This window comes from Ipomoea triloba, chromosome 10 (assembly GCF_003576645.1).
Source record: "Ipomoea triloba cultivar NCNSP0323 chromosome 10, ASM357664v1".
NCBI classification, from domain to species: Eukaryota; Viridiplantae; Streptophyta; class Magnoliopsida; order Solanales; family Convolvulaceae; genus Ipomoea; species Ipomoea triloba.
In genome coordinates this window covers 20,863,905-20,890,271 of record NC_044925.1, presented here as the reverse complement: position 1 = coordinate 20,890,271, position 26,367 = coordinate 20,863,905, and the positions used below count along the sequence as shown (strand labels likewise).

The 26,367-nt window shown below is 33.6% G+C and overlaps 3 protein-coding genes across 3 annotated transcripts; 1 reads left to right on the top strand and 2 right to left on the bottom strand.

Annotated features, from left to right (window-relative positions):
- Positions 1-3,172: 3,172 nt before the first annotated feature.
- On the top strand, positions 3,173-4,079 carry LOC116033289 (S-antigen protein-like). The gene is made up of 2 exons (XM_031276042.1): positions 3,173-3,377; positions 3,547-4,079. Exons 1-2 carry the CDS (start codon positions 3,173-3,175, stop codon positions 4,077-4,079), a joined length of 738 nt encoding a protein of 245 aa, XP_031131902.1.
- A 3,034-nt stretch (positions 4,080-7,113) lies between these two features.
- Positions 7,114-8,550, bottom strand: LOC116031414. The gene is made up of 2 exons (XM_031273613.1): positions 8,444-8,550; positions 7,114-7,465 (listed from the first exon to the last, which is right to left on the bottom strand). Exons 1-2 carry the CDS (start codon positions 8,494-8,496, stop codon positions 7,219-7,221), a joined length of 300 nt encoding a protein of 99 aa, XP_031129473.1. The 5' UTR covers positions 8,497-8,550; the 3' UTR covers positions 7,114-7,218.
- A 6,170-nt stretch (positions 8,551-14,720) lies between these two features.
- Positions 14,721-18,171, bottom strand: LOC116032545 (ACT domain-containing protein ACR11-like). Its single transcript, XM_031275156.1, has 10 exons — positions 17,796-18,171; positions 17,157-17,211; positions 16,963-17,088; positions 16,726-16,820; positions 16,143-16,227; positions 15,985-16,044; positions 15,701-15,756; positions 15,482-15,587; positions 15,310-15,378; positions 14,721-15,018 (listed from the first exon to the last, which is right to left on the bottom strand). Exons 1-10 carry the CDS (start codon positions 17,942-17,944, stop codon positions 14,956-14,958), a joined length of 864 nt encoding a protein of 287 aa, XP_031131016.1. The 5' UTR covers positions 17,945-18,171; the 3' UTR covers positions 14,721-14,955.
- Between the last annotated feature and the right edge of the window lie 8,196 nt (positions 18,172-26,367).

Below are 26,367 nucleotides of genomic sequence, written 5' to 3'. Positions count from 1 at the left end.
ATTATGACCCTGTTTGATAAATGGCTGTTACTTGATGTTATTAGCTGATTAGGTTAGAAGGTATAATAATTGATAATATTGGCTATTACTTGATACTATTAGTTGATTAGGTTAGAAGGTATAATAATTGATAATATTAGCTAATTGTAGAAAAGTGTTTGGTAAATTAGATGATATATGTTTGGTATAATTTCTTTTATTAAAAGGTTAATTGAAAAGGTTGCTTTGATTAGTCTTTTGAAATTTAATATTCTGGAGTTACAAAAAGCTTATTAACCAAACACTTATATTGATTTTTTTAACTCAGTCAAACAACTAATAATGGTCAAATAGGTCAAAATTGACTAATAGGCTAATTATTTACCAAACATGGCTTATGTAAACTCCGCCTTGTAATTCTAACCAGCAAAGAATCATAAAGAGACAAATCAACTTATGTTATCCTCACCGGCTAAAACTAATTAAGAAGGTAGCTACGTGTTAACATTCTAACCAACTTAGTAGATGTGTCACTAAATGTACCATGTGACTTTAAATCTCAAATGAAGACATAAAGTAAATAGTGTGTATTTCTTAATCCATGAGAAGACCAATGACTTTTTTTTCATAAACTACTTTCTCAAAGTACTAGTGTGTATTTCTTAATCCATGAGAAGACCAATGACTTTTTTTTCATAAACTACTTTCTCAAAGTACTGAAGTACAAAGAGTCAACATCGCCCCACTGAGGGGCGAACTTGCCCCCTCCAACATGGGGTGCAATCGAATGCCACTACCGAATGCCACTAGACCACAAGGTTATTGGCACCAATGACTTATATAGTCATAACTCATATGCCATCATTATAGACTACAGACTACGTAATGAAAAATGTTACTTTCATTCCAAACTTGATATCACCGCTTAATAGTCATAATAACTTGCACAACAATTATATACATGTCTTGATAAAAAATAATGTTACATTCTCCTACTTGAGGATGTAGTGAAATAGTTAAAAAGAATTTTAGCAATTTCTTAAAAAGTTCCTTTTGTATTATTTCAATGCATGTGCATTGAGTAAATAGTAAAAATGGCCATGCGACACATTTCTAAATTTATCCATCACAAATCAACCACCAGTAACAAAATCTAGACATTAGTAAAGTTAAAAAATTATTATAATTATTATTTTTTTTAAAAAGAACACTAATTTAAATGGTATCCTCAAGCCATTCTGACGGATGAACCTCTGCAGTTATTCCTGAAGAATTGCATGCCGCACCAATCCATTTACTATGCCCATAAACGCATGCATAAGGCATACCCAATTTATAGGAATCGTGATTTTTTAGAAATACATTTTATTCTTAAAATTACACTTTATTTGATGTATAAGTATTGTATTAACTCTCTGTTAGTTGATTGCAAATCCTTTATTATCGTGTGATGACGGGCACACATTCACATTATCATTATATGTGTGTGTAACAATTATTTAGTGTTGCTACCTTTAGATTTTAGTGCCTCTTATTAAAAATGAAAAGAGTCAAGGACGGAGCTACAGTGGAAGCAACTGTATATAATAGATGTTTTCGATATGAATATATGAAAACATATATAATAGTTAATGGATTAGTTGGATGAACTAACAATGTGTGTATCACTTTATGAAAGGTTGCGGCGGGTTTAATTCCCATAGATAACATAGTTTTTTTTATGACTTTTTTTAGTGTGTGTGTGTGTGTATATATATATATATATATATATATATATATATATATATATATGTATGTATATATATATGTATGTATATATATAGGGTAGGGTTCCAGTGAGACCACTTGCTTAGGTAAGATCGTGAGATCACATCTTGTGCATCCATGTAATACTTTTAATGGTCTAGATTGATTGACACACACACACTTAATTTGTTCGCACACATTTAATCACCATTCACACACACTTCAACTTGGAATCTTAACCAATCTAGACCATTAAAAAATTTTGAGATCAAATCTTGTACATCAATCACCGTTCGCACACATTTGACAAACCTAGCTGAAAAGTAGTTGAAAGCTTAAAAACTAGAAGTTAGAAGCTGAAATCTGAATAACTATTATGCTTAAAAGTGTTTGGTAAAATTAGCTTTTTGATAAGCTGATAAATGTAAAAAAAAAAATTAAAAATTACATCTTCATAAAATTTAAATAGGTTTGTTTACATATTAAAATATAAAATAATGAAATCAATATCTATACTATACTAATAAGAGCCAAAGAGAGTTAGGCCTAAAATGGATAGAAAAAATGGCGGTCAAATTATTTAATCAAATAGATGGTTCATATTGTTTAGATTTATATTTTTCCTTGAGATTTCCTAATTTATCCTTAATTATATGATTATCCGTTAAGTTTTCCGTTAAATATTCTCTTCTCCGTTAATATTCCGTTAACTTTTAACTTATCCATTAATTTCTATAAGAAAGGTCTTAGGTTCGAACCTCATCCCAATCAAATTTGGCATAATTAAGTTCCTCACTCTATTTTACTTTTATTAAATTAAATAAATTAGTAGCTACAACAAAAAATGATAGATATGTATTTCTTTAATTTAGAATTATGTGTCTACAATACCTTTATTTGAAAAAATTATTCATTATCAAAAAATTAAATTAAATGAGAAAATAATTTCATTAGTTATATTGTCTTTATTTTCTTTCATCCAAAGATTCTTTACATTCAAATTTATGAATTAATATTCATTACATTGTCCATTATGCTTTATCTGGGTTGCCGGGGTGCCTCTTGGAAGGAATGACGGGGTCCTGCTTGGAAGAGGAGATATAGTCTGCCGCGTGAGCTCCTTGTCGGTGATTATGGTTGGCTCCTGTGTAATAAGTTTGGATTATTTCACCACTGTCTATCAGATAGATAATTTTCTTTTTGGCTCCGCAGCCTTGGTAATGGCATCTAAAATATCTCTTCCTCCGATTTGTCCCTCTAATCCGTCTATTAATGCGTCTATCCATACGTAGGGAGCCAGAGGCCGGGGTCCTACTTGGAAGGGGATATAGGTCTGCCGCGAGCTCCTAGTGGGTGATTATGGTTGGTTTCTGTGTAAAAAGTTTTAGAGTATTTCACCACTGTCTATCCGATAGACAATTTACTTTTTGGCTCCGCAGCCTTGGTAATGGCATCTAAAATAGCTCTTCCTCCGGTTTGTCCATCTAATGCGTCTATCACCGTATCTTGTCCATACGTAGGGAGTCAGAGGTTGGGGTGCTGCCTGGAAGGAAGGCCGAGGTGTTGCCTGGAAGGGATGCTGGGGTGCTGCCTGGAAGGGAAGCCGGGGTTCTGCCTGGAAGGGATGCCGGAGCCCTGCCTAGATAGGGCCAGTCCAAGCATTTTATAGGCTTAGGGCAAAATTTTTTTTTAAAAGCCCTATTTCAAGTAATCGTTTTTGAACCTTTGTTGTTTTTTTTTTTTTTTTTCATATTAGAATATTTATCATAAACTTGATCCACACAGCAGATCAGAGCTAGAATTAAAACATATAACAACTAGGATCAGAGCCTGGAACGGAGGCCCTGCCTGGAACGGAGCCGGAGGACCTGCCGGAGCCGGAGGCCCTGCCTGGAACGGAGCTGGAGGCCCTGCCTGAAACGGAGCCGGAGGACCTGCCTGGAACGCCTGGAACGGAGCCGGAGGCCCTGCCTGGAACGCCTGGAACGGAGCCTGCCTGGAACGCTTGGAACGGAGCCGGAGGACCTGCTTGGAACGGAGCCGGAGGACCTGCCTGGAACGTCTGGAACGGAGCCGGAGGTCCTGCCTGGAACGGTTGGAACGGAGTCGGAGGCCCTGCCTGGAACGGAGCCGGAGGCCTTGCCTGGAACGGAGCCGGAGGCCCTGTCTGGAATGCTTGGAACGGAGGCCCTGCCTGGAACGCCTGGAACGGAGTTGAAGGCCTTGCCTGGAACGGAGCCGGAGGCCCTGCCTGGAACGCCTGGAACGGAGGCCTGGAACGCCTGGAACGGAGCCGCAGGCCCCACCTGGAACGCCTGCCGGAGGCCCTGCCTGCAACGGAAGCCCTGGGCTAAATTTAAAAAAATAATAATAATAATAATAAAACCCTATTTTAAGTAATCGTTTTTGAACCTTAGATTTTTTTTTTCATATTAGAATATTTATCATAACCTTGATCTACGCAGTAGATTAGAGCATATCAGAGCTAGAATTAGAACATATCAGAGCTAGGATCAGAGCATATCAAAGTAGTAGTTAGTTGTGATTCTATTAATTGCACTTCGAGATAAATATTTTTGAAGCATTACATAAAATAAATTTAAATTTTTTTTACAAGAAAGGAACAAAAGAACCTAAATTTTTTTAAAAAATTTCCTCAATAATCTATAAGTTCAGTTGTAACACAAATTTCAACAGCCCTTCTTCCCTTTTTAAGTTTTTAAGTGTTTTTTTCAGAGGCATAAAAGATCTGTCTACAAGAGGAGAGATTTGCATGTGTCGTGGTCATAGGGGAACCATTACGAGATTTCATTTAGTTGGCCATATATTTTTACCTGTTTGTAGATAACTATTCAAATCCATTACCACTTTGACATGCTATTTGGAAGATGACACAACTACTATCTAATATCCATTTTCTACTCTATGATAGAATTTTATATTTGACCGTCCTGCTTTATTTATGCTGTCACGGTGCCTCCTGCAAGTGAGGCCGAAGTCCTACTTAGAAGGGAATATAGTCTGCTGCGCGAGCTCCTAGTGTTTGATTATGGTTGGATCCTGTGTAATAAGTTTGGAGTATTTCACCACTGTCTATCCGATAGACAATTTTCTTTTTTGCTCCGCAACCTTTGTAATGGCATCTAAAATATCACTTCCTCCAGTTTGTCCTCTAATGCGTACCGTATCTTTTTCATACGTAGGGAGCCAGGGGCCGGGGTGTTGCCTGAAAGGGAGGCCGGGTCCTGCTTAGAAGGAGAGCTCCAGGTCGGTGATTATGCTTGGCTCCTGTGTAAAAAGTTTGGAGTATTTCACCATTGTCTATCCGATAGACAATTTGCTTTTTGGCTCCGCATCTTTGGTAATAGTATCTATAATATCTCATCCTCTGGTTTGTCTTTCCAAAGCATCTATTACCGTATCTTGTCCATAGGGAGCCAGAGGCCGAGAAGCTGCCTAGATAGGGTCGGTCCAAACATTTTATAGGCCCGGAGTGAAATTAAAAAAAAAATAGAAAAAAACCTATTTCAAGTAATCGTTTTTGAACCCTTGTTGTGGTTTTTTTTTTTTTTTTTTTTATAATCTACTATACTAATAAGAGCCAAAGAGAGCTAGGCCTATATATATATATATACACTAATATGAGCCAAAGAGAGTTAGGCCTAAAATGGGTAGAAAAATGGCAGTCAAATTATTTAATCAAATAGATGGTTCTGATGAATTATTTAATCAAATAGATGGTTAAGATAATTCAGATTAATATTATTAATAGAGATTACCTAATTTAACATTACTTTTATGATTATCCGTTAAGTTTTCCGTTAAATATTCTCTTCTCCGTTAATATTCTGTTAACTTTTAACTTACCCATTAATTTCTATAAGAAAGGTCTTAGGTTCGAACCTCATCTCAATCAAATTTGACATAATTAAGTTTCTCACTCTATTTTACTCTTATTAATTTCAATAAATTAGTAGTTACAACAAAAAATGATACATATGTATTTCTTTAATTTAGAATTATGTGTCTACAATACCTTTATTTGAAAAAATTATTCATTATCAAAAAATTAAATTAAATAAGATAAACAATTTCATTAGTTATATTGTCTTTATTTTCTCTAATGCAAAGATTCTTTACATTCAAATTTATCAATTGATATTCATTACATTGTTCATTATATTACTTTTACAATATCTTGTAATTAAATATCAAAGTTATAGTACAAAATAATGTTATATATTTATTTACCAAGTATTTTATTAATACTATGAAAAAAAAAATTAAAATAATTTGAAGCTAATTATATTAACTACTTGGAGATTGGTTGACAAAGAGAGTACTCAAATAATAATCCAACAAATTGAAGCGGAATCACACTCTATTTTACTCTTATTGAATTAAATAAATTAGTAGTTACACCAAAAAATGACACATATGTATTTCTTTAATACCATGAAAAAAAATAAAAAAGAATAGTTTGAAACCAATCATATTAACTACTTGGGGGATTTGTTGGCAATGAAAGTACTCAAATAACCTATTACCCAGCAAATTGAAGCGAGAAACTACCTTTTAATATCTTTGGAATACATAATATTTTAAGTTTTCAAATTTTTATTAAGTAATTTAATTTTTTTTCTTAAACTAGGGATTTCTTTATCCACAATAACTCATTCAACAATAATGGTTGAACCAAATGAACCCCAAGCAGAACACCTAAAGGAAAGTCCATAGCTCATATATCATAATCTCATTGCATGACGTTGTCATCTATGCTACCAACAATATCTGAATTGCAAATAACACACCACCAACAAAAAGGAAGAGAACAAAATAGTAAAGATGAAGACAATGACAATGTTACTCAAAAGAGAATTAAGAACACTTAGAAAATTTCAAATTAAAAGTAGTATTTATTTACACTATTATTTTTAGACCAAATATTTAGATTATCGATTTTACATGGTTGCAAACATTTATTTTAGTAATAATTATAATGAATTTTCTATATTATCTTGGATTCATATACTTTGAGTTAGATATTTAAATAAAAAAACTCGACATTCAATTACACATGTATAAACTTCTCTTATATAATCTTGCATTGATATACTTTCAAATATTTATTTAAATATAAACATTAGGTATTAACCCATTCGCGCAATGCGCGTATAAAACTAGTATTTTAATAATAGCTAAAGACTTTGTGGTCAAGCGACACTCGGTGTACCCTCCCATTCGAAAGGGAGTGGGTTCGAACCCCATTGGAGGCATCTGTTTACCATTGGGTGTTACCCAGCTCTTCTTAGTCGTAATTTATTATAGTTGATTAAATTCACTTGTAAAAACACAAGATTATAATTGACAAAAATATTATATTGCTGCAAATGCATGCATGAACATAGCTTACAACTTGTAATTTTTCATGGTTTATGCTAATTATAAATATACTTTATTTATTCATTGATATTAATTAACATTTTTATGGTTTTAAAAAGAGTCTTCATGGTTGGAAAACCAATTGATGGGTCCAACATCCGTGCCTGCAGCCGGAGGGACTTCCTCAATTACTTTGTTTTGGCCTTTGGGGTAAAAAATTCCGGTGCGATTGTCCGGGATCCACCACGTTTCCTCCTTCTTTTTGCTCTTTGCTTCTTCTCCGTTCAATTTCACGGTTTCATTCATCATCTCCGGCGAACCACTTTTCCTGTGGTAGCTGGCTTTCCTCACCATTGGCCTGTAAATAACAAATATAAGCATCCAATCGTCGATCATTTTATTAGTGGTGGCAAAATCTCACTTTAGATATTGTTTCATTAAAAAAATGTTACTCAAATTATTGTTTATTATATCATTTATGAACATTCTTTCAATAAGAAGAGGATATTAAGATTATAAAATATTGAATTGCCCTAGTAATTAATATTAATGTAATGAAAATTGCAAAAAGACAACCAAATGGAACAATACCATTCTAAATGAGTGGTCACAAGATTTAATCACAATGGTAGGGGCATTGATTCTTCAGGCTAAAAAAGATTGAGAAAATATAAAACAAAAACTATATTATAAAGAATGTTTCAAAAAATATGGTCAAATTAAATGTGACAATGCTACAATAGTCGTAAAAATAAAAGTAAAATTACCACTTTTAGTATATCATGACATGGCCCAAGATCAGACTCGGTAATCCAACAATATATATCATTTTGTAACTTTAATTTTTTCCATGTAACTTATATTCCCCGTATATAATCAACACTGGCTGCTGGACTTCGCCTTTACCCTTTACCAGCCTCCGCCCAACTCAATCCACCGGTGACTTGCTCTCATACCATTTGTTGAGATTAAACCTTACCACTTAGGCCAAACACATTATCGGCCTCCACCATCACATTTTCGAGTGTTGAACTTGACCTTTACCCTTTATCAGCCTCCACCCAACAATCTCCCACTCACCAGGTGCTAGATTTGGCCTTTACCAACGACCGCTCAACACAATGGCATAGAAATGGCTACAAGATTATCTTACTCTTTTTTTTTTCTTTTATCGATAACAAAGATGCTTTTGCTTTTTAGTATGTATACTACTACGTCTCGAATTCAATCTCCATTCTTTTGATTATAAGAAGAAAAAATAGATATATAGAGTAATAATTGGCATTTTGGATTTTTTTTTAAAAAAAATGCATGATTGCAAACATAGAAATCTTACTTGAAATGGGAAAAATTCATGGAGTGTGCACCTCTGCTGGCTGCAGCCGCCATTTGTTGAATTGGTAATTAAAGCCAAATATTGTACAGCGAATAGCGAGTAATATGCAGCCTACAACTTGTTGCCTTTTTATAGTCATGGAAGATCCAAATATAGTTAGTATTGGATAATTTAGTTTTCCAAGATGATGGGTAATTAAGGATGTCACCGTCTGTTTCAAGGCCTGTATAGGACCACAACTAACTCCACCATAACTTGTGTAACAAATTAAAGTTGCAGGGAATGGAACTCCAGTTCCATCAGTGCAGACAAAATGCCCATTCCCATGCTGCCATCATGGACTTATTGCATTGTGGGTTTGTGGAGGATAGTTTTGGCCTCCTATATTAACCAAGCTTAATAGACATACAGGATTATATATTCTTCTGAGATACCTATTTTTTAGTATCTTCAAGGACAAATGATCTTCAAGAGGCCTGGGAAAAGTGGCATAAGCCAAGCCAAGTTACAATTCAACATGTATAATATGAAGACCATCTCAAGGTAGATGGCGATAGTGCTTCATTCCTATTTGGCACTTGGCACTAGAAGTTTAGATTTGAGAGTGAATGAGTGAATCCCTGTCAAGAGTGGGAGGACGATATGAGGTGCATGATAACGTAATTTGGATCAAATTCTTGTATTGGCAAGCTGGTTTTGGCAAATTTTACTGAAAAGAAATGATACCTGTAATCCGTTCCGTCTAATTAATTATATTTGTATTACGTATTTAGTTTCATTTTATATACATTATAATTCCATTATATTTCAACACAACTAAAGTATCATTTTGTTTCAACTACAATTTCATTTGACATTATTATACACTTAATATGTGAAATATGTTATTGAATTTTATTTTATACACACTGCAGTCTTATTACAACACCACTAAAGTATAATTCTAATTCAACTACGGTTTTATTGGACAATATACACTCAAATATGTGAAACTGTTATTCAATTTCATTTTATATACACTATAGTTTCATTACAACACAACTAAAGTATCATTTTGATATAACTACAGTTTCATTTGACAGCATACACTCATTTGTGAGACATGTTATTCAATTTCATTTTATACATATTGTAGTTTAATTTCAGCACAACTAGAGTATCATTTTAATTTTGTAGTTTCATTTGACATGTTATTTATTTTCATTTTAGATACAGTGATACACTGCAATTTTATTTTATTCTGAGAACATCATAAATGCATGATTTGTTAAGCATAATGGCCACCATTTATTTACTTTAAAAAACGGTGTCGTTTTTGGACCATGATTCCCCTCACGGTATAAGAATTGGTTGGTTTTCTCTTAGATTACTTTATTATTTAATTATGTAGTATTGGGTTTAAAGAAATAAAGTTTAATTAAAGAAGAGGTTGTCCAAACATGGTTTGAGGCCCAAAATCCATGATTTGGATACTACTTGACAAATTTGAAGGGTTTAGACCGACCACGTTCTTAATATGAAAAAACACATTGCATATATGTTACACGGTCGGTATCTAGGGATATCAATTGTACTCGTACTCGACGGGAAATCCAATTCTCCGTCCCTACGTGAACGGGGATGTCGGGGATGTGGACAAAAATAGGGGATTGAAAATAGGGATAAGAGCAATTTTGAATTCTCTACCCAGGACGGGGGCGAGGATGGGGAGTACTCTTGCCAGGTCGCCCGCCCCGTCCCCGATATTTTATATATATATATATATATTTGTGTGTGTGTGTGTGTAGTCACACAACACATAGATGTATTACTTTGTATATAATATATATAATTTTAAAAGCATTCTTGTCATTGTATGTCATGCTTATAAAATACATATTTAGATAACATGTTTAATTGTAAAATATTGAATACTACTTTAAGTTGAAGATGAATACATATGCGTTATTTATTTAAATGTTTTTTAATGTTTAATTTTTAATTTTTTATAACTTATAAACGGGCCGGGTGGAGATTCCCCTTTCCCCGAATAATCTCCGTGGGGATGGGGACGAGGAATGAGGAAGAAAGTCGGGGGCGGGGATGGGGCTTATGTCCCTTGCCCCCACTCCGCCCTATTGACATCCCTATGACAATATTGTGAGCATATCTCACTTATTAAAATAAAATAAAATTAGATTGAGATTATCCAAGACTTTATATGAAAGATAGGCGAAGTATCTATAATTTTTATATTTTGAGTTTCTAGCAGTTTAGATGATGCCAAGGTCAAACCATGGCATGATATTTCTACTCGTTTTAAAGTGTATGACACTAGCTCTTGATTGGCACATACAATATAATCAACATTTTTTATGTTTTCTTTGATAGGTATTGTCACTGTAAGCTTTTAGATGTCCTCTTAGTATTACAGTGTTTGCCTCAAATTGTGATACAAATATTTACCAAGAACCCAGCAACTATGTAAGGAGCACTTTAATATCTCATGAATCAAAAGAGAAGCGGCATACCAGAAACCCAAGAAAGAAGATCCACATAAAAATGATAGAGAAAGATATGTTTTAAGGCAAATTGGAAAGAAACAAAGTTTATATTAAACAAGTCAAAAGATCTAAAATTAATACGAAGTAGACTGCAGAAGTTTATAGACATATCAATAAAAATCAAAGTTCAATTATTTAAATAATAAATAAAAGCTGTAATCACCCCACAATTAGTGACTAGTCTATTACAATTAGGTGTAGCCCTTAGTGCGGGAGTACTAGATGACAACGAAAGGCTGACTAGGAGATTGAACTATATATATCCTTGAGTCATATTCTTATCCATGAAGTGCATTATATTCTCAGCGCCCATGAATGATCAGATGGAGATGAGATATCCATGGAATTGGAGGATAACGCGGACAAACTTGAGTGGAATCATCAATATAATTGCCCTCTTTCCCACACTTCTGGGCATCGTCTCATCCCCCACACATAATGAACAAATAATTTAAAATCTTGTGTATATGCTGATGCCATATATCATAATTGTTGTGATATTGTCCATTAATATATTTTGTTCTTCATATTTATTTATTGCTGATGAATTGATCAATTCTTTCAATCAATCACTAGTTTATAGTAATGAATTTACTTAGCACTCAAATTAGTCAAATATAATTTTAAAGAAAAAATCAATCTAAGTAACATTAAGAATGTGCAATCATTATACCGTAAATCACTAACATAAGATTTATTTTTAATATATTAAATATTTATTTTTAATACATTAAGGGCTCGTTTACTAACTGGAAATTTTCTCCAATTTTTTGAAAAACAGAAAACAGAAAAATGTTTACTAGCACAGTTTTCCATTTTGAAAACAGGAAATAATTTTCCAGTTTTCTAACACTGCTAAAAACTGTTTTCTAAATGGAAAACAGAATCAGCTATCATCTATTAGACTATATGTCACTATAATCACATCCTCACCATTATCTACTTACATATTTATTCATTACTATGATTACATTCATTATCATACCACATTCTCACCATTGAAATCTATACCACGTTTTATATTTTGATTGAACTCAATTGATTATTGGTTTAGATATTTTTTATTATGTTATATCCGATACAAGTTTGGTTAAGATATCGGATATCGGAATTTCACATATATTACTATATTAGAATTCAAAATAAAAAAAATTATATATTATATACATGTCATTCAAATGAATATATCCAAACATATTTTAAATATTAATATTATCTAAACTAAATTTTATGTTAACTTAATAGATTATTGGTTCGGATATATTTTTATTTATGTTATATATAAATATAAATTTGGTTCGGATATCAAATGTAACTTTTTTTTTTTACATATATTGGACTTAAAATTAAAATTATATTTATTCTATTTAAACCAAATATATTTTAAAATATTTTAAATATAAGGTCTAAAAATCACTCGAAATTAAACTTATTGTTAATTTTATAATGTTAATCTTAAAAAAATAAATTTGAAAAAATAAGTGTTAGTAAACAAGTTTTCTAAATACAAAATAGAGAATGGAAAACAGAGAATGAAAACTAAAAAATAAAAAAACAGAAAACAGTTTTCTGTTAGTAAACAGGCCCTAAATGTTCATCTTTTGAAAAATATTTAATATAATGAAGATTCATATTTAGATAGTACTTAAAAATGAACCTCTAATATATTAAAAATGAACATTTATCAGTAGAGTAGATTATGATTTACAATATAATTTGTCAAGAATGAGTGTTGAGGCCAACAACAGATTTGTATTGAATTCACGTTCAATTTGTCAATGAAAATTTTGATATTTTTCATTAATTACATTCCCTAGAGGTGCGAATTCAATCTAATTTGACCCGTCAATAGCAAATTTGACAAATTAGATGTGGATCAGATTATAGGTCTTTAATTTTAAAAAAATATAATTAAATTTCGTAATATATTTATCCAACTATTCAAGCATCCTACAAATAAAATGACAAACGTAACATCCCATTAAATAAAATAAAAAACATCCAATTCAATAATTCAAACAGTGCAATATATATAATTATATATATTAGTGAATTATATAGTAGATTTTGAAAAGTTAAATCTATATCTAATCCATCAGTTGATTCATATCTCATTCACTATTAATAAATGCAAAATGGATCAAAATGAATTTTAACAAAAATTTGACGAATTTATGAACAATTTGGGAGAACGTATATTATTACTTTATTCATTTTGATGAGGATGAAAGTTGTGGAATTATAATGTCTACTTATCCATTTAGGACACTACAACAGTGTCTAGTGGTACCAACCATTTGTCTCCACAATTCCCATTGTCCTCTCTCGTCTATAGTCCAATTCGGCATTACTCAATTATTCGTTTGTCCTCTACCAATATCCCATCCATAATCCATTTCCGCACTCCTCAATTATTTGTTTTTAGCTTTTTGCGGACCGACATCTGTGAATTTTAAATTCTGTAAACATAGTTGGTTTATAGCTAATTTTAACTTATTTATTTACTATTAGCTGTTTGAATTTGTTAAACAATAAATATGAGTACTTGATTACTTTGCTTTTTATAATAGCTTATTGCTTCAAAATGTTGAAATTTAAAGGTCATGTTTGGTAAATGGTGGTTAGCTGATAGCTATTAGCTGATTGGATTAGATGGTATAACTAGTTGATAACATTAATTTATTGTAGAAAAGTGTTTGGTAAATTAGCTCTTAGTCGATAGTTGTTTGGTATAATTTCTTTTCTCAAAAAGTTAATTGAAAAAGTTCTTTTGAGCACCTTTTTGAATTTTACCATTTTAGAGTTACAAAAAGTTGATTAACCAAACACATATATTGATTTTTTAATCAAGTCAAATAGTTAATAGTGGTCAAATAAGTCAAGATTGGCTGATATATAGGTTAACTATTTTACCAAACAGCGCGAAAAGGTTGCTCAAAAAACTTTTTCAATCAACTATTTTAGAAAGTCATTTTGCATGTAATCAGCTATTAATTAACAGCTAATTTACAAACACTTTTCTACAATCAGCTAATGCTATCAAGTGGTCAAACCAACTAACACTATCAGCTAACAACTATTTACCAAACTCTTATGTAAAAATAATGAGTTAATTTCACTTTTGGTTCTAGATTTATAGGCGACACTTCATTTTTAGTCCTTTTTTATAAAAACATCCTTATTTGGTCCTAATATTATTGTGACATGATATTTTTTGTCCTCTTTCAACAAAATCGTTGAAATGCCGTTAAATACAAGGATAATTAGATTTTTTTTTATACAAAGTAAGTTGACCCACTATATTTTTATGTTTATGTTTTTAAAAAAATCATAATTAAAGACTTAAATGCCTTTGTATTTAACGATATTTAAAATGTTCTGTTGATAGATGATAAAAAATGGTCACATCACAATAATACTAAGATAAAAAAAAATAAATGTTCTTATAAAAAAAAAGAAAAAAAAACACTAAAATAGAATGTCACCTATAAAAAAGACCAAAAACGAAATTAACTCTAAAAATAAACATTCAAATTACCCTCGAGGCATTCAATAATGTTAATTTAACTCTTATGATAATGATACGATTCAATCTAACAATTTTTTCTATATTTTTCCAATCAAAATTTCAATAATTTTGAAACAAATGGCATCCCAAGACCTGCCAAATATCTCTTGTATTGCAAGAGAAAAGACAAGCTAGGTGTCATCATGAATGCAGACAAGTTGCCAAATTTGATAGCCAAATCACTCACCTTTCAACATTTTAATTGATCTAACAACAGGTTTACAGCATCACCGGAGAATTCATAGTTTCATACTACATTTATAAAAATTCATGTAGATTTGTTCAAATGGAGCTTGAAATGAACATGAACTTATACAGTACACACCATATTTTAGACATGAATAGAGGCTGCCACTGCCAGTTTGCATCATTAGCCAATATCTTCCTTTGTAATCTTGCACTCAAAAGCTTGCTTCTTCTGTTGTTGGTCTTCTCAGGAAATACCGCAGGCTATTTTCAAGAACCTGAGAGGTGTCCAATGGTCACGTGATACATTTCTGTTAGGATCAATCGCTTACCACTACGCCAAAAGATATAACTAATAGTGAACGCGCAACTTTATTTCCTTATACCACCCGTGACCTGACTCTGATATCACTTGTTAGATCAAGCGCTTACGACTACATTTTCGAGAGCCAGGGTACTGGACTTGGCCCTTTACCGGCCTCCGCCCAACGATTTCTCTTTTCAAGGGCACGGGGGCAGTGTCTATAACATGCAAATGAAAGTTTGCATTCAAAACTAGGGTATTTTACCTGTTGAAGGGGCTTGATGAGAGCTTTGCCCTTGTAGCTGACATGAAATTTCGCCTTAGCGAGCAATCCCTGAGTTTCGAAAGAAAAGTTTAACATCTTCGTATATCATTCATAATACTTCAAACACATTGTAGTACAGTGTTTAAGGATTTATGGGACGACTGAGCTGTACCTCGGTGTCAAATTCTCCTGATTCAACATCAACGTTTATGTCAGCAATGGCCTTTACAAGATCAACTATTAATCCAGGTCTATCCACTGTCTCTACACAGAGTAAGCTGCAAAAAAACGCATATCAAGTTTACGACATCTATGTAGTCGCATAAGATTTGCAATTGCAGGATCAAGTCCAGGGCGATAGTCAATAAATCAAATTAGAATACAAAGTCACCTCCGTTCAGGACTGTCATTGTAGACATGAACATGGGTCGCTATGTCCACATCAACCTGAACATTTTGTAACACAATCATCAAAAGTTTTGGACTTCTCTGGCATAATTATCCTTTTATCTTTTGCTTAAAGGAATCGAGCCCCTTTCGTATAGACTACAGATATTGTATTAAATGATTCCCACAGACCAAATCTTATACACACTTCCCAGTTATGACACAATCAGATAAGGATATCCGAATAGAAATGGAGACAAAGCTACATGTTCTAATAAAATTAGGAACCTTCTTATGTGGTCGAAGAACACCAAAAGCTTCCCCCATAGCTAGCTGAGAACTCGACTCCTGATCCAGAAATTGATATATTAAAATGCATTGGATAACAGCCTAGCAAGTTTTACTTTTAAAAAACTACTATGGAAAATGATGAACTTGTTTCTTACCGGGTGGTACTCAAGCATATTGTTAATAATTGTCAAACGAATTGCCTCAAGCAACTCTGGATCCTCAATTTTCTTACCTGTAGAACTATAACAATACCACACCAACAATATAGTCAGAAATAAACAAAATGACAAGAAATTCAGAAACTATGCAATAAGTAAATTCAAGAAAAAATTGCAGGTAGAGATTGTGATCTCTAATATCCCGTACAGTATATTCTTAATCAGGTTATAAGTTGAGATGTTAAAAGCTAATTGATGAATATTATGAACTCAGAAAGTATTCTGTTTTGCAGATAAACAAGTTAAAAGAGGAATATTTAAGTTCCTTTGCAAGATTTAGTATTAGCTAGCCATATATGATATCAATTCTTTATTGTTTTGCCAATAATCATCCCTTTCTTTTAGGGTCTGGGTAGGAGGTTCAGTGGACATGTTGAAGCTTCTAATCCAGGGAATTAAAAACATGAGAAAGCACCTTCATTCTCAGCTGCAAGTTAAGAAAGACTATACTAAAGTGAGCATAATAACTGGACCGGCAAATTACAGAGAAAACCAAAATCAATTTACAGTATCGGCTTACGCTTTGGTAATGGCAAACTTGTTGTGCTTCCCGGATGAATCAAGATAAACATTTGCCTTGGCAACGTTCAGCCCAAGATTTTTCAGTGCATTCATCTGAGACATATCTGGGAAATTAAGATGCATTCTGCGAAAACTATTTAAAGAACGACTGCAGTTTATAAAATTCAATCGAGGCCAAATAGGAAACGATGACAACAATGCTGAGCCTTTGAATCGGGAGTGATAGAGGACAAACCGTATCAAGCAGTGCCCCAAGGCGATCCCCGAAGGTGACCTCAACTACAGTTGCATCTGGATCCGAATCCAGATCTAGTATCACTTTGGGAGTTGGTATTTCCGCAGTCTCAGAGAAACTCTTGTCCTGTTTCCCCAGTCAAGAGAAATAAGCTATAACCAAGAAAAGCCACGACAATCAGCAATTCAAGTTACCTCGACAGTAGCTGATGATGCTTTCGGAACGAGTGTACTTGCATTAAATCCTAACCTGTCCAAGGATAAAACTTAGGTCTTAATAACATTGAACACCAAGATACTAACCAACTAAAACTACTAAACCTTAACACCTATCCACTTTAGGAGGTCCAACCATTATGGAGTAAGCAAATGCTCACATTTCAAATTGAATCACTTGATCATAACATAACCCAGGGAAAGTAACCTCAGGGAGACCATGTTGCAGAGATCTTAACATGAACCAATTTCAACATTTTAGCCATTAGAAAGTGCATCTATCAGCTAAAAGTCAAATTTTTATTTGATGGAGAAATCAATAATTTGAAGTTACAACTGAAGAACTATGAACTCATCAGAGACACACATACACATAGCCATTAGAAACAAACACCATAACCGGATATACAGAGCCAATCAGCTTAATGAAAAAAAAAAAAAAAAAAAAGGTACCAACTTTAATTGCAAGAGCAATCGTCTCCAAAACCTAGAATACAAGTGACATAAGACTGTTTAAAAAGTTCCCCAAAGATTTCAAATTTCAAGAAAATAATAGCTGCATAAACAAAACCCACTTCAAAAACACGCATACACACACAGGGAGGCAAGAAATTTTACCTATTAGGAAGAATGCAGATTCTGCGAAATGGATCCATAGCAAAAGAGCACCTGAAAGCACCATGACTAGAAAATGGTTGCTTCTGAATTACTCTCACGCCACTGCAAAGCCCAGAAAAACGCCCACAAGAAGCCATAGCTATAGACATTCCTTAAGGAATAAGGATAACAATAAAAATAGTCTAAAAGAACTAGGGGCTTGAAGATATTTATGTCCTTGTTGGTATTAGAGGAAGGAGCTGAGGATATGGGTTTTGTGGGGACTAGAGAAGAACCATCTTGTTTCAAGCCAAGTACGCGTAGTACAAATTATGGTGGTTTTGCTTGTTGTAGTACTAGAATCCGCCATTCTTAAGAAGAACCCAGCATTTAAGATCTTTGAGGACTGAGGTGTGTGTTTAATGGCAAATTATTGTGTGAATCATGGTCCACACAGCTATGTGGACCATAATCAAATGTACATTTTTAATGTACTAAATATATATTTTTTTTATACTGAATGTACATTATTTTTATATTATAGTACACAAATAATGTACATTTCCTGAATATAATGTATATCATTATTTTTATATTGAATGTGCATTATTTAATAGTATGGTACACACAGAGGTTTAATGATCGGTGTTTAATGGTTTTTAGGTGATGATTTGATTGTTGTCGACTATTTACATAATCTATGGGCCATCCTTATTTTATTAGGAAAACTTCAATCGTTCTACGCTACTTTGTTTTGGTTAAAGTAGGAAATAAAAACACTTTGTAATATGGATTATGGACCACCCAATAGAAAAAGCATTGTTATAAAGTTAAATTACCTTTTCAACTTAAGTTTTTTAAAAAATAAAATTAATATATAAAAAAGATGGAGTATATCATTAAAAAATTCTAGTTAAGAAATTTTAAATGATACACATATTAATGTTTTATTTACCAACTTAATAAGAACCAATAAAGTTACATCTTTAACCTGAACTAAAAGTTATTGGTGTAATTGTTTATTGAAATGAATGGTCCATATTATTCTTATTTTAATATTTTTAATTATTTTTTCTACTTTACAATCTATTATATCATTTAATTTTCCTAAATACTATTGCATTCCTGTAAATTTTAGTAACGGAACATTTCGTTAATTATTTATTATTCTTATCTTAGTCATTGATTTTTATAATGAAAGTCGTAGGTTTGAACATCATCTCAATCAAAATTGACATAATTGTTAAACATATATTATGGATATGTTAGAGTATATTAAAAAAAGTACAATATAACAGCTAATTGATAAGGTTTTGTGTAGTGGTATTCTTCCTACTAGTACAAATCTCATTATAAAGAGGGTTGAGGTGAATCCTACATGCCCTATGTGTTTAGCTACCCATGAGGATGTTATGCACTTCCTTGTTAGGTGTGTTTTTGCACAATAAGTTTGGAATGTGTCGTCTCTTCCGGTTTCATGCATTGTTAGTGACTCATTTCCTAGTTGGTTTAGCAGCACATGGACTGCCTCACACAGGATGTGCGGATGAAAGTTGTTGGAGTGCTTATCACCTTTGGAAAGCTCAGAATGATGTCGTTTGGGAAGCAGTGTTGCCCCTGCCTAAAACAATTTGGAATATAGCGAATGTTGCTACTAATTCTTGGTCTCAATATATTCGTAAAAGCCCTGTGTTGTCGCACATCCCCATCTCCAGCAGTCTAAGCGTCACCCACGATTACGGCTGATAAATATGGCAACGGGGCGGGAGACAGCTAAGGGAGTCAGCCAATGGGAGTCAGTCGCGGGAGTCAGCCATGGGAGACAACCACGGGAGTCAGCCGCGGGAGTCAGCAATGACAGTGAAAAAAAAAACTCTTATTTGCAGATTGACTAAAGTGGAAGAAGATCATTAGAAAAAGATAAATATACTTTCCAGAGACTTCGTACCTGCAAAATCTCAATAAAGTGGGGGACTGGATGATGGATAATACACTAGGCCTAGAGTATTATCTATCCATCACGTACAAATAGGACCGGTCATGGCCATGTTTGGCTAGGGTGATCGCACAATGCCGCCATTTAAAAAAAATATTTTAAACATAATCTATTTTTTTTATACTTGATAATTATTATTATTATTATTATTATTATTATTATTATTATTATTATTATTATTGTATTCATTGATTGGTCTTAATTGTAATTGAAAATAAAATTTTTGAATGAATTGACATTGAAATTTTCATGTCACTGACCAGGGCTGAGGCACCCCGGGTTGACCGATTGTGCCTTTGGTGCCCCAGCGGTGTGGCCAGTCGCCTCGAGTGGCGGTTGGTCGCGCCACCACCCAAGACAACTGGGTGCGTATGAGGGCGTGGCGGGGCACGCCATACCCCTTGAGTACGCCTGTCGCGTCAGGACCCGTGCAAGTTGGTTTTCCGTGTTCTTCTTAGAGTTAGTGGAAGGGACACCCCTTTTGAGCCAATACTTTCCCAATAAAATGGGTCATCGGGGTTCCATGTATAATCATGTGATACTTTCTTCCTAACTTTCATGAAAAACATAATACTACCCCTACCTTTGGAGAACTTTTTTCACACTCCCTTGAAAAATGTTTTCTTCAAAACTAATACTCCATCTGTCCCATTTTACCTGTTTTACTTTCCTTTTTAATTTGTCCCAAAATGTTGTCCTCTTCCCAAAATTGAACATCACCATCATTATACTTTTCTTAAATTACCCTTATGACTTTTGCTTTCTTTATTGCTTTTATTTCCAAAAGTGAAAAAGTTGGGTGCATAATTGGAAAGCATATCACATTTACTTAAATTTCTTAATAAGCGTGCAAAAAGCAAATGAGACATCCAATTCGGGACGGAGAGAGTAATAAAAGTTTTTATTGAACAAAACAGAGGAAAATTCTATTTTCTTTAAATTTAAGGAAAATATGCTATTTGTAAAAGTTTTTCCATCCAACCAAACATGCTCTTAGAGATTAAATTTAATAATAACAAAAACTTTAATCAATTTTAAATTTAATAATAACAAGAAATAATAATCCAATGATCCGAAATTAATTAATCATATTAAATATGAAATGTGCTTGTAAAAGGCCCATTAAAGTATTTCACTTCTGGCCTAAATACGGAGATGGTCATTGAAAACCCGAAACTTTGCAAACTTGGTGTATTGAAGAAGAAAGAGGAGCAGAGATGGCGAAATCCTGCAAAGGTTTAGCTACGGAGCTCGTCAAATGCCTCAGCGAATCCGACTGCGTTAAGGTATTCTTCTATGTTCACTCAATATTTCCGACACTAGTATTTTTCGTTGAATCGTAATACGAATAGTTTGGCTTCACGTGTGTATAGGTTCAGAATCGGCCGTTCAGAGAATGCGCAAAGGAGAAGAGTCCATCGATTTCAAGCGAGTGCGTAGGGTTAAGGGAAACTTATTTCAACTGCAAAAGAGGACAGGTTTCTTATTTCATTTCCCTTTCAAATGCTTTAAGCTGAATCACTGTTCTTTTATGAATTCTTATTCTTCTATTATTATTAGTGTTGTTGTTGTTGGTTTAATAGTCCTCCAAATCCCCTGTAGCATGTTTAATTTGTGTATTTGAACCGTAATGGCTAATGAGCATGGTGAATCTACTTGTTCTCCATTTTGGAATACAAAAAGTATGAATGTGAAATAAATTCTTATGTAGGTAAATCAGCTTAGCTTATTTAGCTTATATTACCAGTGTGGAGTGGTGCTGCTAGTGCTAGCCAATTTGTGTTAACTTATTTGTCGGAAATGTCTTATTATCTGATTAATTGACATGTAATTATCAACTGACTCTGGACATGTGATTAATCAGTTTGAACAATATCTATCAGTGTGTTTTTTGTGGAAACTTTCTCATTTATTACTACAGAACATGTTGAGTATGCCTCTGCAAATTTGAAAGTAGCAGGGTTAAATATGCACTGGGCCTGCCTTCAATGACCCCATTTTAACTTGTATTTAGTAAACATCCTCTCTTTTTAACTTAGTGCCTTCAAAACACTGAGTTATTGAATGGGATATCACTCTTCTCACCAGCTATGCTCAAGTAGGTAAAGGGGATTCAGATCCTATTGTGGTATGTGCTTTAAAACTGTATTTCCTTTTGCAAAATGCCAAAATCTTTGATTATATCTGCATATTTAAATTTAAATTACTTGTGAAAGTTTTAAGCATTCACTTGAAAAGCCTGTAAAACTTAGAAAACGAAGTTTTAGTTCAGCATTGGTGAGATATGGTTTCCTATGGTTATGTGAATTTAATTGCACATAGATCTATAGAAATAGATTTCGTTTTTATTTTGGGGATACTGACTTTCAAAATGGTGTCCAAAGACACAAGCCATTTGATATATGCTGAGGAAGTCTTATTTTATTACTATTACATTACATATTTTAGATATTTAGAGACCACTAAATAGTTATTTAGAAATTACTAAATAGTTATTTAACTTATTACTCTTAGTTTTCGAATTAGTTTAGGTAGTTTAACTATTTGGAAACTACCAAATAATTAATCATTCTTAGTTTAAGAATCTTTGTAATCAAACCTATAAAAGGGAGTATTATAATGAAGGGAAACAAAAATTCAATCCCAAAAAGGGTCTAAGGGAGTTTTGGGTCTCAAGCAAACGAGTGTTTTCTTCTTTTCCTTTTCCAACTATTATTCTTTCTTCCTTTTTCCTTATGTTTTCTCGCCCATGGCGGGAGCACATAACATTAGTTCCGTTGCCGGTGTCATGGGCGTCACTCGGTCTAAGTTTGAAGCTCTCAAAGAATCAGTGAATGAGTTAAAACTCTTAGAAAAAGAGCTATGCAGATGTCACCTTGGAGAATTGGATGAATATCCCAATGACCTAAAGCAATGTATCACAAAATTCCTCAATAACCAAACACCAAAAATCAATATGCCTACTCCCTTAGGAATTTAGGAAACAGATGGCAATGGTACATCACTCAACGTGAATGCAAATGCTTCATTCAATTTCTTCTTTGCAGTCGCCATAGCCATGACAACCTCGGGCATAGCTGGGATCTCATCACCATCAACAATTCTCAATACAACAAGAATCGGTTGAGATGCCTTTATGCAATCTTCCACCCCAGTCCAGAATCGAGTAGAAAACACGGAGTCATATACCTTCTTTCCAGCTTGTGTGTTTGATAGTTTAGAAGCACTCCAATGGTCACTAAGAAAAAAGCTTTTTAAAGCTTTCTAGTGCTTGTACAAACTTTGCAAGGTAAGGAAGGCTGTAGCAAATCTAGTAACGCCAAGTCTCACAAGATCCTTACTACCTGTGAACTCCCTCATAGCATTTAGGATCCTTCCATGCCTATAAATGAAGGTAGTGATGCGCCTAGCACTTTCAATCTTTTGCTTGAACTCTACCAACTTGCCAATGTCTTCCAACATGAGGTCCAAGCAATGTGCCGCGCAGGGACTCCAAAAAAGTGTAGGCACTTGATAAACTTCATTGTCAATAGTCCGGAGGGGACCTTTTTCTTGGAGTCTGTTGATGCCAACATGTTGGCTAGGTTACTTGAGACCAAGATTAAAGAAATAGGCAAGGAAAATGTTGTTCAAGTTGTAACAGACAATGGTGCTAATTACAAGGCAACAGGTAGGTTGTTGGAAGAGAGGATACCTACACTGTTTTGGATTCCTTGCGCGGCACATTGCTTGGACCTCATGTTGGAAGACATTGGCAAGTTGGTAGAGTTCAAGCAAAAGATTGAAAGTGCTAGGCGCATCACTACCTTCATTTATAGGCATGGAAGGATCCTAAATGCTATGAGGGAGGTCATAGGTGGTAAGGATCTTGTGAGACATGGAGTTACTAGAGTTGCCATAGTCTTCCTTACCTTGCAAAGTTTGTACAAGCACCAGAAAACTTTTAAAAAGCTTGTTTGTTAGTGTCCATTGTAGTGCTTCTAAACTATCAAACACACAAGCAGGAAAGGAAGTATATGACTCAGCGTTTTCTACTCGATTCTAGATTGGGGTGGAAGATTGCATAAAGCCACCTCAACCGATTCTTGTTGCATTGAGAATCGTTGATGGTGATGAGATCTCAGCTATGCCTGAGGTTGCTATGGCTATGGTTCCTACAAAGAAGAAATTGAATGAAGCATTTCCAAGCCAAGTGACCAATCATAGCCGTCTATCTAGAAAGATCTAACGAATCAGAAGCAATTTTAAAAAACGCGGTGGCATTTTTGTAAATAATTCGAACTTTGAAGTGCAAGTTAATTGTGTTAAAAGTGCAACTAACAATTTCATAGAGTGCAACAATATTAAGTGCACCAATGTGAAAAGGTAAATTACTTGCTCTATTAAGTGCAAATGGGTGCACTTTAAGTGATTTTATTTGCACACTTGTACCTGTTACTTGCACTCGAAGTTCGAGTTATTTACAAAAAATGCCACCGGTTTTTTTTTTTGTTCTCACTTGAGCGCGCCCATATATATATATATATATATATTGCTCTGATTTATACTTCCTCTCTCATTTCATCATCCTTTATTTTCATCTTTGAGGTGGTTTTTTTCCCTTCCTTGAAACTTTGTCTGAGGTGGAGAGTTATAGTTCCTGTGGGTTTTGTCTTCAATTTACACTCTCTGTGGGCTTTATCAAGTGGACAGAGAGTATAACTCTAAATAGTCTATGCACAATCCACTACAGACTCTCTGTCCACTGCTCCACTAGACATACTGCTTAATGTTATAATTATGTTATTATGTAATTAAATTCTAATTCATCAGATCTCATTTGTAAGGAGATAGATGAATATTGATGATTGATGAATAATTGAATACTATGAGTCTATGACAATATGACTCTATTATTATTTCTTTATTAAGTCAATTGTAGTATTTCTTTTTAGTTGTATAATCGTATCTTTAATTCTTTATGTAAATTTATGCAATTGTAAGCTTGGAAGTATCATATTGATAGTCATAGGAGTTGCATTCTCATCAACCATATAGATATCATTATAAACCACAAAATTTGATTTGCAAATTTGCATTTCTTTGGGTTGGAAAGCATCATTTTGCTTTGCACTTTAAGGCAATCTGGAGTTCTTTTGTCTGTTGCGCTTCTCACTTTAAAAAAAGCTTGCTCAGGTACCTTCATATCCTGCTACTAAGGAATCACATAATGTTGAACAGAGACGTTAGCTAGTACATAATGGTTTTCTGATACTGTTGTCCAACAACTATAGGTTTTAATTGCAAGTAATATAACTTTAAAGCATGCAATGCACATATGTACTTGTAAAAAGCAAAAGGGGTAATGGGTGTGCCTTTTTATCTGTATATTGATTCACTGGTAAGTTTGTATTTTGATATATGTATTGACATGTATCTAAGTTCATGTAGGACAAGCAAAGTTGGTGCATAACACCCTTAAGATTATGAAACTAAAATTTGTACATCAACATGTCTCTTTCTCAAGCGGTAAATACTTTCACATTGCAATCTTTTCTGATGGTTTGGGGTGGAACACTGAGACTATATGCAGATTGCTGCCTCTTTCATACTAGTTGCTTCATTTTCCATTAAGTGAGATAGTTTAGTACCTTTTAGGCTTCTATGAATCAGTAACAGACGAACTTGCATGTTTACTATGAAATGATTTCAGGGAAAATATCCTGTCAAATTACTCATGTGTAGTATCTAACTCAAGTTTCATCTCATAATTAACAAAAAATGCTCAAATTCTAATTCTTGGCCAGCTTACCGAAATTTTCTTATTCCAGGTTGACATGAGAGCTCGAATCCGTGGAAATAAAGGCTATTGAATCCAGAGATTGAACGAAATATGTAGGCTTTGTTGGTTGGGGAAATACACTACATGTTGAAGGGATCTTGATGTGTTGTTCTTGTAGAGTGAATGTAGATATCAAAAACTTACTTAAAACATGAATTCTTAGGCCAAACTTTCCGATGGTGTTTAGTGGAATGCTGAAAGGAGCACGATGGTTTTACTTGTTTTATGCTATTCATTGTTTCCAGTATACTCTTTACCTGGTCTTGCTGTTTGGTGCATAACTGTTATGTGACAAGAGGGAAAGAGAAAGCCCAACAGTCTATTTGCAAGCAATGCCTACAAGTGTAAAGATTTCAACAAACCAAAATGTGAGCGATGATTGCCATATTGAGATAGTAATTAAAACCAAATAAATTGATAAAGCCATATAAGATTAGGGTGACAAATGGACATGCCATGGCTTATGGTTTGGTTGTCTTTATAATTTGATTTTACTCTTTTCTTTCACCAAAATTCATTGCCGTTACTAAATATTTGATTCCCATGTGCGAATCATACACACCCTTAGTATTTTTATTTGAGTTTGAGTTGTTTTAGGTTGAATATATTGGATTTGATGGTTTAGTTTGTTCAACTCAAAATTTCACCTGTTATAGTAATATATTGTTGGAAAATAGTATTACAAGATTGCTAATTTTAATAATGTGTGACTGTGTGTTGGGAAAATATAGCTAGCTCAATATATCCCCTTTCCAGACTCTGATGATAGGAATTGA

What these genes read in the sequence shown, in the direction of transcription:
- LOC116033289 (XM_031276042.1), top strand. Translation starts at nt 3,173, where the DNA reads ATGGCATCTAAAATAGCTCTTCCTCCGGTTTGTCCATCTAATGCGTCT. An exon ending in GCCCTGCCTAGATAGGGCCA is followed by an intron (nt 3,378 to 3,546) that starts GTCCAAGCATTT and finishes TATAACAACTAG; the next exon opens with GATCAGAGCCTGGAACGGAG.
- LOC116031414 (XM_031273613.1), bottom strand. Translation starts at nt 8,496, where the DNA reads ATGGCGGCTGCAGCCAGCAGAGGTGCACACTCCATGAATTTTTCCCAT. An exon ending in ATGAATTTTTCCCATTTCAA is followed by an intron (nt 7,466 to 8,443) that starts GTAAGATTTCTA and finishes TGTTATTTACAG; the next exon opens with GCCAATGGTGAGGAAAGCCA.
- LOC116032545 (XM_031275156.1), bottom strand. Translation starts at nt 17,944, where the DNA reads ATGTCTATAGCTATGGCTTCTTGTGGGCGTTTTTCTGGGCTTTGCAGT. An exon ending in CATCATCAGCTACTGTCGAG is followed by an intron (nt 17,089 to 17,156) that starts GTAACTTGAATT and finishes CTGGGGAAACAG; the next exon opens with GACAAGAGTTTCTCTGAGAC. An exon ending in CAGGAGAATTTGACACCGAG is followed by an intron (nt 15,379 to 15,481) that starts GTACAGCTCAGT and finishes TTCGAAACTCAG; the next exon opens with GGATTGCTCGCTAAGGCGAA.